Source organism: Carassius carassius, chromosome 35 (assembly GCF_963082965.1).
Source record: "Carassius carassius chromosome 35, fCarCar2.1, whole genome shotgun sequence".
Lineage (NCBI taxonomy): Eukaryota > Metazoa > Chordata > Actinopteri > Cypriniformes > Cyprinidae > Carassius > Carassius carassius.
Genome location: NC_081789.1, coordinates 28,479,610 through 28,492,500, shown reverse-complemented (window position 1 = coordinate 28,492,500; position 12,891 = coordinate 28,479,610). Strand labels below are relative to the sequence as shown.

The 12,891-nt window shown below is 37.9% G+C and overlaps 1 protein-coding gene across 1 annotated transcript in view; it reads right to left on the bottom strand.

Annotated features, from left to right (window-relative positions):
• LOC132116482 (talin-1-like) overlaps nucleotides 1-12,891 on the bottom strand; it is an 82,427-nt gene that overhangs the window by 37,489 nt on the left and 32,047 nt on the right. Inside the window, exons 2-16 of the mRNA XM_059525341.1 lie at nucleotides 10,923-11,079; nucleotides 8,316-8,413; nucleotides 7,715-7,844; nucleotides 7,066-7,218; nucleotides 6,613-6,755; nucleotides 6,123-6,250; nucleotides 5,581-5,641; nucleotides 5,378-5,482; nucleotides 5,145-5,300; nucleotides 4,072-4,173; nucleotides 2,817-2,893; nucleotides 2,547-2,727; nucleotides 2,315-2,428; nucleotides 1,186-1,503; nucleotides 362-460 (exon numbers count right to left, since the gene is read on the bottom strand). Coding sequence (XP_059381324.1) covers nucleotides 362-460; nucleotides 1,186-1,503; nucleotides 2,315-2,428; nucleotides 2,547-2,727; nucleotides 2,817-2,893; nucleotides 4,072-4,173; nucleotides 5,145-5,300; nucleotides 5,378-5,482; nucleotides 5,581-5,641; nucleotides 6,123-6,250; nucleotides 6,613-6,755; nucleotides 7,066-7,218; nucleotides 7,715-7,844; nucleotides 8,316-8,413; nucleotides 10,923-11,052 — 1,995 coding nt within the window. The 5' untranslated portion in view covers nucleotides 11,053-11,079. The remainder of the gene's footprint in view (nucleotides 1-361; nucleotides 461-1,185; nucleotides 1,504-2,314; nucleotides 2,429-2,546; nucleotides 2,728-2,816; nucleotides 2,894-4,071; nucleotides 4,174-5,144; nucleotides 5,301-5,377; nucleotides 5,483-5,580; nucleotides 5,642-6,122; nucleotides 6,251-6,612; nucleotides 6,756-7,065; nucleotides 7,219-7,714; nucleotides 7,845-8,315; nucleotides 8,414-10,922; nucleotides 11,080-12,891) is intronic.

Genomic DNA, 12,891 nt, shown 5'->3' with positions numbered 1-12,891 from the left:
GATAGAATTGAGAGAATTGTGATTAAATGATGAAGTCTATCAAGCAGAGAAACGGTGCGCATAATGAAAGGATTGATTTCCAGCGGATATGGATGAGAATATAGAGAGCCATCACCACACCATGATCTGACAGTCTCAGTCTGACTGTACGAGATCCGTGATCAGTGAAGCACTGATTTTATAATGATCCCGGCTTCATTTGTTTGATTGGCTGGTGAATAGTAATTGTTCTTTCTGTGTTGTTACCAGCATTTGACTCCAGCGTGTCTGTCTGGAGTGTGTGAACACTGCTGTACCTACAGACTGTTGAGAACACAGGTCAGTGTATTACTGTGTGTGTGTGTGTGTGTGTGTGTCACACCTGGAACTGCTGATCGGCATCGGACTCTCCGATCTGCTGCAGGAGTTCACCGCTGGTCAGACCCACGTTACCCGCTGCCTGCAGGAGGTTCTGCCGCGGCTGAAGACACACAGAACATAAAGATTATAGAGTTATTACCATTTTCTAAAGGAAAATGCAATGCGTACAAGACAGCAAAAAAATAAATAAATAGAAAATATTGGTAAAGTTATAACTACACTACTTTAAAGCAATCCCCCCCCCCCAGCAAGGATTCATTAAACTGATCAAAAGATGTAGTACACATTCATAATGTTACAAATATTTTCAAATAATTGCTGTTTATTTAAACTTTTTGTTTATTAAAGAATCCTGAAAAAAACGAGTCATGGTTTCAACATAAATATTAAGCAGCAACAATGATGAATGATATGATTTCTGAAGGATCAGATGATGCTGAAGACTGGAGGAATGATGCTGATACAGCTTTGATCACAAATAAATTACAGTCTACAATACACTCCAATAGTAATCCTCTACTTCAATAGTTTAATATAATTCAAAAAAACTTTTTTTTATTTCAGATCAAATAAATGCAGGCCTGATGAGCCTAAGAGATGTCTTTCAGAAACAAAATGAATCTTATTTTATGGACCCCAAACGTTTGAATGGTAGTGTTTGTTTAGGTTTTGGGTTTTCATTTCTTCAGAAAACCTTTAGGGGAAGCAGAATCATTACCCAAACCCCAACCATTGACTTCCTTACGATCCCCAGTCTCCACACACCACTGCATCCACCCGATCAACTCTCAATGCCCTGTGCTCACTGAGCGCTAGCACTGATACCTCAGTACTGCCGGGCTGAGCGGTCTTCAGCATATCAGACACCGCACACGCCAGGTTCTTGGCAGCTCCCAGCAGCTGCTGGCCGTTTCCTCCCTCGTCCTCCATCAGCGCCGCCAGCAGTCTGACTCCCTTAGACATCTCGGTCAGGTTGGAGGAGATGGTGGTGACAGCACAGCCCACAGCCGTGTAATCCGTCTCCGCTGGGTCACCTGCAGTCAGATTGACCATGGAGGCCGTTCCTGCAGTGATGGCGTCCACCTGAGAGTGAATCTCATGTTTGGACTCATCCATTTTGTTCTTCCTCCATGCTTGAGATGCCTAAACATCAGAGAGAGATGTTGTTTAATACAAGTACTGAGCACATATACATTCACCACGCTTCTTTCCACATGCAGTATATGGTCTTCTGGACTGGACGAATCTTGTCTACATTCCTTTCACATCTTTCATTCAGCACTTATTCAAAGGTTTCTCAAAAGCTAACGTTTTTAATTTTGCCTTATGCATAGAATTTTTCTTCTGGTTTTAATCTGAATCTCTCAAGTATCACTCCAGAGCCCTAGCGATCAGAGCCTCGAGCTGCAGAGATACTGTCCATCAGTAGAGCTTTAGAATCAAAAAAAGGTCAAATGTTGTCCAGACCAAAGGAAAAACTACTTTATACACACAATCTTAACCCATGTGAACTGTTAAAAAATACACCTGTTACGCTCAGGCCGAAAATAACCCAACTTCAATATAAAAATACAGAAATAAAAATTACAGCACTCCCATGATTGTGTACATGAAATTTGTTAAATGCTGATTTAGATATTTTCTCAATAATCTTACACTGCATGTCCACTGGTGTGGAGCATAAAGTTGAGCAATGTTCAAATTCATAAAAAACGCTGAGAGAAACAAGTAGTCATAAGTGTTTGACAAATATGCAGAGTTTCTGCTGGAAACAGTATTCCATAAATATATACAAAACGATATAATACAATATTGTTGGAGGGAAACCAAATGCATTTTGAAAATAAAAAAATAAGATAAGAAATAGTTATTATTTTTCACCTGGGTCCAAACTATCCCAAACAGAACACCAGGGACATTTAAGAGGTATATTTATCTGTATAATGCATCTCACCGCATCAGTGCCCAGAGGAGGCAGGGCATCAAACTCATTGAGAGTGGCCTGAACCGCCTGCACCGCCTGCATACTGGAGTTAATGGTGCCAGTCAACGCCTGCTGAGCTGACGTCTGCAAGATACAGAGAACACCGACAGCTCACTGCACAGCCCAAACAAACATTCAGACAACACACACAGACTGATCACAATTACACCAAGCTGTGTGTGTGTGCATGAGTACATCTGACCAGAGGGGGCATGTGTCCTCGGTGCATCTGTCCGCTGGTGATGTGCTGTTTGGCCTGTGGCATGGAGCCCATCTGGAAGCTCTCCGGACCTCCGGCACCAGAGCGGATGATGGCCGGCAGGGCGACGGAGCCCGTCTCCACCCTCCCCATCGTATTAAACTGCTGCTGGAGAACTGTTGACCTGAAGCATGATACCTTACAGGTTACCTTCAGGCCTAATGCCATGACTGAGACTTTTGTCATTTTACTGAACTATGAAAAGAGGCTCACTTTTTGGGAGCCACGGAGTCCTCCAACATGGTTGATTCCTCATCGCCCTCCTGGCCGAAGTGATCTTTGCTCTTTTTCTGCAGATAAAGGGGTTTCCAGAAGCAGTGAGTTAGGGAAAGATACTTGTGAGAAGCACTTTGTTGCCAGAGCAGATTTCTCTAGACCGCTCAAACATGAAGGTTTGTTGAGAAATTCCTCACACCACAGAGAACCAGCAGCAGCAACTTCACACAGACGTATTACACAACCATTAAAAATCAGACTGGGATGACAAGAATAAGACCTGCTTAATAACAGAACTCCATCAATCCTAAGAACATTATCAGCATCTACAGACCACAGGACTATTGGGAAACTAGCAGCTTAATGGTTTTGAAGGGAGTGTTTCTAATGAAAGGCCCATTGCAAAAACCCTGAGCCATTAGGAATGGCTGCGGTTGCAGATAATGTGTGCATCTCAAACCTTTGTACCAGCATAAAGTCTAGTCCACAATGCAGCTAATTCTGTCCAGGAAATGCCTACTTAAACCGACAGAGACATGTAAATCAATGCACCACCATTAGTTTGGGCAGTGGCCAGTTGATGTGTTTCATAATTATCAATATTAACACATAACAAACTGATAACTCAATTAATTAACAAATTAATAACAAATTAAAAAACTACTATAAGTATGTCCAACCGTACCCTGAAACATGCACATACGCTCACTTTAAGCGCATCTCAAATGTTTTCATCTTATATCAGTAAAAAATGTAAACTATATCACCACTACCCGGCAACATTTTAAAAGTTGGATATATAACACGAACTACTTTATCTGCATAAATACAGTAAACTTATGTAACGCATACTACACTGCAAATCTCAGCCATGTGATTATTTATATCATCACTAAATGTATCATCACATAGCTCTATATATACAAGTTATATATATATTATATTTAACTTTATCTGTAGATACACTCAATCAGGCCGATATGAACCCTTTTTCAAAGATTGAATGTAGCAAACATGGAAAACTTTTTTACCTCAAAAGCACTTGTATTAACCTGGTACCGTGTAAACTTGTACATAGAGTTGTGTAATGACAGCCAGTTTCCAGTTTTGTGTGTATTATCTGTCAGGTGCTCAGTAAACTCAGAAACTCTTTTAGTCTTGTGAGTCCAATAAATACGTGAAATCAAAAATAAGTGTCAGGCTTCACATGATTTATTCAATTTTAACAATCAGACTGGTCATGGCATGTTACCTTTTTGAGAATGATGTCGATGTAACCAGCGATGAGTTGTGCGATCTGCTCTCCTTCAGTGGTCTGAACAGAGTAGTAACCATCCTGATAGTCTCCAAAGTCCTGAAGAAGAAAGATTAAACACATGACATGACACTTAAAACATGTAACTAATACGACAAACTACAAAACAACTGCTTAGAAGATAAAGTCATTTAAAGTTAATAGTGAAGCGGTGAATTCATATACAAGGCTGTATAAAATGAGCAAATATTGTCTTGGGTTTAGAAAGAAAACTTCATAATTATTCCTTTTACTTCATATGTTTAATATTCATGGTGAAATTACAAAACATGGGTGGAATAGATCTGACCTAATTCACCAAATTTGAGAAATCAGTGCAGCAAGAAAAAAAACAGAGTACAATGAGAGACAAAAATAAATGCATTTATTTTGATTGAAAAATAAAAACACAAGATATATTACTTGTTTATTTTGTATCAGCGATCTATAAACATGCAAATGTGTTGTTGAATTAATGAAATATTAACAGTGAATAATTCAGTTCAAAGGGGGTCAGCTGACAAAAGTTTGGAAATCTGTTCTTTTCAGAGTTCATGAATAAAGTGTAACCCACGTCAGATACACAAACTTGATGTCAGAGCTAAAAATATGATCTGAATCAAACTTCCTGTGGACGCTGATCTGAATCATAAGGTAAAAATGAAGTCAAGTCATCGTAATAATAATAAACTCCCTGCCAGGGCAACATCACAAAACTATTACAGCACAGCCTCTCTGACTCCAAAGACTTCTGAACAGTTTTTATGATTTCTTTCAGGGCTTTTTGATCCTTTAACATTTGGGTTATGTGGATTTTCAAAGAATGGACATAAATGATGGAATTTTATTAAATATATGACCGAATTGTCATTTTTGGGTCAACATTTTTCAACCTAAACGATCCATGAAGTGGATCTGTGACACACAAACTATTCCACGGTTAGCACACATCATAATCCCAGTGCCATGTCAGTTCAAGTGTGAGTTATGATCGTAACACAGTGTGTGTATTTAGAGGAGTGTGTTGGTACCAGGGTGAAGCTCTTGGGAGAAGCCGCCCAGCGTTTGATGTTGGTCAGACTCCACTCCTGAATCACTTCTTTGGTCTTCTCATCCACTCTCATCACACACTCTTTAGTGATGCCCAACAAACGCGGCACAAGCTTATTCTTTCCTTTCATTTTTTCCTGTAAAGAGAATAAACATCAGCATTGACACAAGAAAGCATTACTATTAGAGCTCAGATATAATATGAGATGGTTACCTTGACTAAGAAGAAGGACACTCCATAGGTTTTCAGAGATCTGGCTAGTTTGACGTAGCTGACTTTGGCCTCAATCTCTGTCATGTTTTGGCAGTTTTTGTGTGCCTTAAAGAGAAGGGTTTATCATTAAATTATGATTCATATAGCGGTGCCTAACATGGGTATGAAAAATATTGAATTACACATAACCTGCATAACCTTACCTGGAAGATCCTCTTCTCGCCCTTGTTCTTGATGTACTCTTTGGGCAAGAATTCTTTCAAACTGGATGAGACAGACAGGAAGTGATTTCTTTTAATGAATATTTTGAGAATTAAAGCAGTCTGGACTGGTGATTTTAGCAGTAGCTTGTGCTGAGAACAAATGAAGCACTGTCATTCATAAAAACACTGGTCATCTTGTCAAGGATGTGTTAGCAAAGATGATACTGTTTGTGTACATATGATGAGGAAAAAGTAAAAAGTAAGAAGAATTCATCCAAACATTTCAATATTTTGAGAATTGATTGAAGCTGAAAGAGTAATTTTCTCTTCCTCAATGGTAAACTTGACAAATGTAAACAAATTTTAATTCTGTGTTTCTGTTCTCATGCAGTTTGAGAAATGCAGAATTCTGATGGCTTTAACTACCAAACAATGAGGTGATTGAATGTTTTCACATATTATAACAACCCAAATAAAACAATGTATTCCACTAAACCAATACAGGTTGTAAGGAGTAACAGAAATGCGCTGAGCTCACTCACTCGAGGAATCCAGGTTTGTGTTTAGACTCATTGTGGTCTCCGAACTGGATCTGGCACTGGTATCCGGCAAACTCACAGGCCTTATCAAAGGAGACCGGATGGGAGCCGTTCAGGATGTCATCACGGGCCTTGGATACAAATAAAGTTAGTAGACACTGCATGATACGTTTGTCTGTCTACACCAGAAGAGAAAAAGATGCACAAAGCATCACAGCTACAGCCAATCAGACCATATTTGATATTTAACATAGTTATGTAGAGTGTGTTTTTAGGCCAATGAGATTTCAAAATGAGCGTGGCTTCCCCTTTACAATGCCACAGAAATAGAAATGAGGCAATTGACAGAATGCCCTGTCACTCAGGGCAAAAACCCTCAGCACTGATCCAAAGAGAAACAAGCTCTCCCTAATTTCCTTCCAACACTGTGTATAGATATCATTCAGTTTACAAATGACTTTAGGACATGATTATGAACTTCTGTGGTGTTTACCTGCACATAGAGCAGGTTGAGCTGTACTGGGTCCCTGGAATCCACATTCTGGTCCGAATAGAAGAACTTTCTCCTGAGAAGCAGCATCTCAGTCTCCTCGACACCCTGCTCTCGTAGCGTCCGCCCATGATCCAACCAATTCACTGAAAATACGATAGAAATACAGCTTTGAGATCAGTAAATTCAGCTAGATTCCAAAAATCATCCAAACGTGAATGTTTGAACACACTTGACTGATTTCTTGTTCCTCATGATCTTTGCCAAACCAAAAATATAATTCTATGGATTTTCAATGGATTTTTCAGAGCGCACAGTAAAGAAGTTCAGTCAACAAGAATCTAGAATACATGAGATTATACATTTGGTCACCATGAACTTCCCATATTTCCTTACAGTGAACAGGTTTAGAATATACAGCATGTATTGTTTTGAAGAACTGCTAATGCAACATACACTCATCATCTGTGTGAAGTTTCTGTTTGAGTTTCTCCATTTTTTTGTCATCCCTCAGTAGGGTCTTGTCTTTTTTCAGTGTCCCCATGGTCTCTTCTTTCTTTTCCTCTCCCACGTCACGCACCAGTGAGTACTCGTCAGAGTTTGTGATGCCTGAGAAACCAAAAGTGTTTTTACTCTCTCATTGCATTCAAACTGCTTCTCAGGGCTCATAATAATTCAAGTAAACCTCTAAACATAATATTAAAGACCTCCATTAAGAGTTGTTGCAGACATGCATTTATAATCTTAAACCTCACTGACTACATCCAAATGTAGCTTTAGTTCTGATCACAAATGTTTTAGACCCTGTTTCCACCTATATTTAGCACTGACCACTTCTTATTGGATCACCAAAAATATCTTAATACCAAGTGAAAACAGGACCTATGTGACTGGATGACTATCTTATGTGATATGGTGTAGATAAAAACAGCGGTCCGATCACTGAACCCTGTGGTACCCCAGTGGTGAGATCACTCAGTGAGTACAGTGAGATAATCCAGCTGACTTGGTAAAACCTGTTATCCATGTATAATATAAACCAGGAGAGATCTGGCATAAAAATAGGCAGAATGGAGTTTCACTCCTCATATGGACACTAACTTACCTATTCTGGCACAGATTGTCATTAGCATGTCACTGACGATTTTTGAGTCATCCACCATGACTGTTTTAACAGTTCCATCCAACATGCGGATCTTCAGGGGCCTCTGTTTCTTTTTGTACTCCAGAGTGTCCTAAAAAATATATGTTCTTATGAAATATCCTTTATAAAACCCAGCATATTATGTACATTAGTGTTGACTACTTTATCTTACATATGTTTGAAATATTTGAAATGTTAAGTTAAAGTGTTGATTGCCAGTGTACTGACTGATAAAATGTAACTGTAAATTACTTTGGAGCATCTGTCAAATAAAAAAAAAAAGTTAATGGGAACAATCTGAAATCTATTACATTAACCCGATAGTACATAAAAACAGACCCTTACTTAAAATGTAATTTTTCTCAAGTCAATCCCAATGCAAATATAGAAACAATGGACATAAATTTTACAACTTAGATTTTTTTTATGATTTTCCACTCATTTCTGATTACTAGACAAGGAAACATTTTATAGAGACTGCACTTACAATGAACATTATTGTATTTGATATTTTACTTGAATTACTTTCCTTGACATTTTATTTGAAAAATTCCAGACTCACTCCATTTCTCAGCATGTAGTAGTCCAGGGCTTTGCCTGCCTCTAACCAAATGCCTTTCTTTGGGTCCTCATCTGACAGGAACAAGCCATAGTCACTGGCTGCAAGAACACAGAAGAGTTAGTGGGTGCTCGGATTGCGTTTTACAACCTAATAAGACTGAAGGTGCATTTCCCATAATTTTCAGATTTTTAAAAATACATTATTCCTAATGCTTATTTACATTTATTCATTTGGCAGACACTTTTATCAAAAGCGACAGCAATTATTATCATTCTGTCTGAACAAAAAATGTAAAATACACACCAGAACTGTAGCTTATTATTAATGTAGCTTATTATTTTAGGGGCCATTTACACAGAGTATATTTTTTGCGTTTAAAAAAGTGTGATGTAAATCAGTGGAATGAAAATAAAATCCAAGGTCTAAAGATGTGTCTTTAAAACATGAGTTAATTTTAACTTGGTTCGCCAGATTTTTAGACCATCGTGTCAAGCGCTGCAGAAGACACAAGATGCGAGTGCATCAGCCAGAAATATCTGTCTAGCCCATGTGTCGACTGAAAAACTATGGAAAGCAGTACGTTCTCTGTGAATGTCCCCTTATGGTTCTTTGTCATTTTTTTGCCCTTTATGGGAGTTGGCAATATAATTCATCATCCACTTCCACTGTGAATGAGTAGATTGGAAATGATCCTTTTGTCTTTAAAAAAGAAATGAATAGTCTTGGAATAATTTGGGTTGGAATTCTATGTAACTTTAAAGAACTCAATTCATTATTCGCCCACTGTCTGACAGATGGTTTTCTGTGTGCATGCACACCAAAGGTTTACTATATTAAAATATTTGTTTTATTGTATTTATTTGAGCTACATACGGTTTTTGAGTTACCTTCTTAAAACTAGATTATTATTGTTATTGTATTACTGTTTACTTGTCTTTAATAATGTTTGAAGCAGTAATTTTTGCTGTGGTATCAAAATGGCAATCGAGAACTGTGAAATTGTCCAAATTTTGGTCATAACAACCTTATTTATTAGAAAACAAAGATTTAAAAACAATGAAAACAGTCGCTTATCATTGAGCCGATGTTTTGCAACAAGTTTCAGGAGACAGTATTTGGGCTCCAAAAACTTAGATTTCCTTCCTTAAGTGATTAGGTCAATTTAGGAATTGTTTTACTTAAAATCGGGCCCAGATTACTGCTCAGTTTATTTAAACACTTTTATAATAATTTTCATTGGTGATGCCAAGAAAGAATTTGAGCCTTTTCTTCTGAGGGATAGTGTCCTCCAAATGTAATGTGGCAAGCCTGACAGACCAGCTATTTAAAGGAACACTCCATTATTTTTAAAAATATGCTCATCTTAGCTTAGCATAGATCATTGAATCTGATTAGACCGTTAGCATCTCGCTCAAAAATGACCAAAGAGTTTCTATATTTTTCCTATTTAAAACTCTTTTGTAGTTCATCGTGTACTAAGACTGACGGATAATGAAAAGTTGTGATTTTCTAGGCCGATATGGCTAGGAACAAGGAAGCGAAATGCTAACGGTCTAATCAGATTCAATGATCTATGCTAAGCTAAGCTAAAAGTGCTACGGCCAGACCCGGAGATCAGCTGAATGGATTCAAAAATGGTAAAGTTCAACTGTTTAACTCTAGGGGAGTTGGAAAATTAGCCTATTTTCAAAAATAGTGCAGTGTTCCTTTAAGACTGCTATACTTTCTACATAAGCTGCTGAGTTTGGAACGAAAGCAGTCTGTCAAACAGATGAATGACTCGCAGGTTAAGACAAGTATGTAGAGCAGTACTGAGGACTATTACATAACACCTGGGACCCAGCCGCACCCTGATACAGGCCCATTATAGCGCCGCAGCACAAACTAGATTTACACTTGAGCTCTGTGGTATGTTTTGGCTTCTCGGGTATTTTTTCTCTCTTCCCTCTTTGGAAGGAAGAGAATTTGGGTGGAACAAACACTAAAAAGAGAAACCAAAATCAGAGATATTATTCTGGGATTTTAGCCAAATACGGATAATTTGACTAGTGTTGCTGCCCATGACAGCTGTAGGCTATGTATTGAGAAGTTTTTATGAAATGTGGGAGGGAGGAAGATTAACAGTGAATGATTAACTGATCTTATTTAAAGCCAAAATGTATGTGCAATAAAACTAATAGGAAAAACCCCCTACAGATAACATGTATCCAGTGTAACATCAGATGTGACATGACGGCACAGCATGTGATGAAAGCTTTCTAAGTTAATCAGTTTTTGATGGTGATATGTGATGAGCGACGGTGGATTCAGCTCAATGATTTTCTCATGTACTTGCTTTCTGTACAATATAAAAAGTGTTTAACTGGAGATAGAATATAATTTTTGCATGACATTAATAGCTATAATAAAAGAGACAATGGGTAATTTAATCGCAGATCTTGAAAATCATTTAAAGGAAACCAATTTCCAAACTGTGATCAAACAATTATATTCTATTAGAATAATTGAATCAGTCACAGAGTATGTATTTTCTTTATTACTGTTCAAATCAATAATTTTTCATTGAATTAAGTGGAAATATAAAATACATGTGAGATGTGGACTCACGCTGGCCGAGCTGTGCTTCTGGGACTCTCTCCCTGATGATTCGACAGGCGTCGTACACCACGGTGGAGGGCTCAAACTGCATGGTCTTCACCACGTTCCCCACCCCGATCTTCAGCGACAGCGCCACCATGACTGACACTACGGGACACTGCTACAGCTGCAAAACACACACAAACTCTCAACACTCCTTTCAGGCTGACATTATCCAGGATTTAGTCTAATGAACAACTTAACTTATTGAGCAACTGGATTTTGAAACCGATTGCAGGACAGTGTCAAAGTAACACAAAACAACTTTCAAAAAACAGTTACAGTTTACCCTGCTCTGTTTAGTATCTAAATACTAACACATTCACAAGTTTAATAAAATGCTATGCCGAATATAGTTTTTTTATTTTTTAACATTTTTTCTGTTGTTGATGCAATTATTGCATGAGAAAAAGACACAGAGAGGCTGAACTTCCCTGTTAGAGGGGGATTTCGCTCTGAGATTTTATCAGAAACAAGGAACAAAGTAAGTCCTTTTTTACTTTTACTTAAAAATCTATTTTAATCGAGAGTCAAGAAAGGCAAAGGCAGAGCATCACACGATCACTCGTACATGTCCACTGTAATTCTGTACAAATCAAATCCACATCAGAGAGAGAAATCAAGCGTACGAGTCCTCTATCATTGGGTCAGTGCTATGTAAAAGACAAATATTGTTTTAAAGAAATAAGAAAAATGTTTATCGGTTAACCCAAGAAAAAATCCCCAGCTGTGGGAAAACACCTCGGTGAAGCGGAGGAATGCTGGCAAAGACCAAACAACAGCTATATGGGATATGAGCTACTGTATAATATAGCACATTCTTTGGAAATGTGAACTATGTTGAGATGAGGATGAGCCATCACTGACAGAAGAAAATATAAAAGTGTAGATGCCAGAAGAAACAGAAACTGCTGTTATGGCAAAGAAGAAGTCCCCCATCCACATCACGCAGAATCGATAAAAACAGGAACCAGTCATCGGTCAGAAACTAAAATATAAAATAAAACTACACCATTGCAGAATTGTATTATATTCATCAATGTGTCTTGTCATAATTGATGTTTTGTGATCATGATTTAGTATTATTAGCAAGTTTGCATGTTAAATGTCTTCAGAAAACTGAAAATGAAATGTTTTTATACAGCTCAATTTTTATTTGAATTGTGAGTTGATTCTTCAATAAATTTGATTAATTGATTTGATTATTAAATAAACTTGATGTTCTGTTTCGGTTTTTGGATAAATTAACTTTTTTATTTTGGTTTCTAAATTTTTTTTTATAACTTTTATATTTTGTAGATTATTTGTAGATTTCACTGCAAACATGGCAAAAATGACACAGATGTAATAATATATTAATTAAAGCAGCTCTAAATGTTGCCATTATGAGCCATATTAATAATTAGTCCCATAAATTCCTGGTTTGACAGCCAGAGAGGTTATAGTTCATCACATAATAAATCAATCTTTTTATTTATTCATCACCATCTTTATCAGATGGTCATTTCCTGTAAGGTTCACCTAAGAACATGGTCTCACAAATCTGCTCTGAATCCCAGTGTGATGAGCTCAGCTGTGTTCAGAAGCTGAGCAGGGAATGGACACACATTCCTGAGGAGGGTGTGTGTGTGTGTGTGTGTGTGTGTGTGTGTGTGTGTGTGTGTCTTCTCTCTGGGGATGCATTCCAGCTGCCTGATCCGAGTCGTGTGTCTGTGTTTTGGGGGAGGAGTTGAGGAGGGTTTTTTTTCACACATTCCCTTCATACTCCAGTGTAACACTCCCACCAAAAACAAGGTCTGGTGAAGGAAGAAATCAATGCAATTCTGATATAACAACATACCCTCAGCATAAGAACACTAGGGGTGTGCAAAACACGGCTACTTGACAAGTTGGTGTTAAAGTTGATGTGCGTTAGAGTACGTTATTTCCATGCCACTAG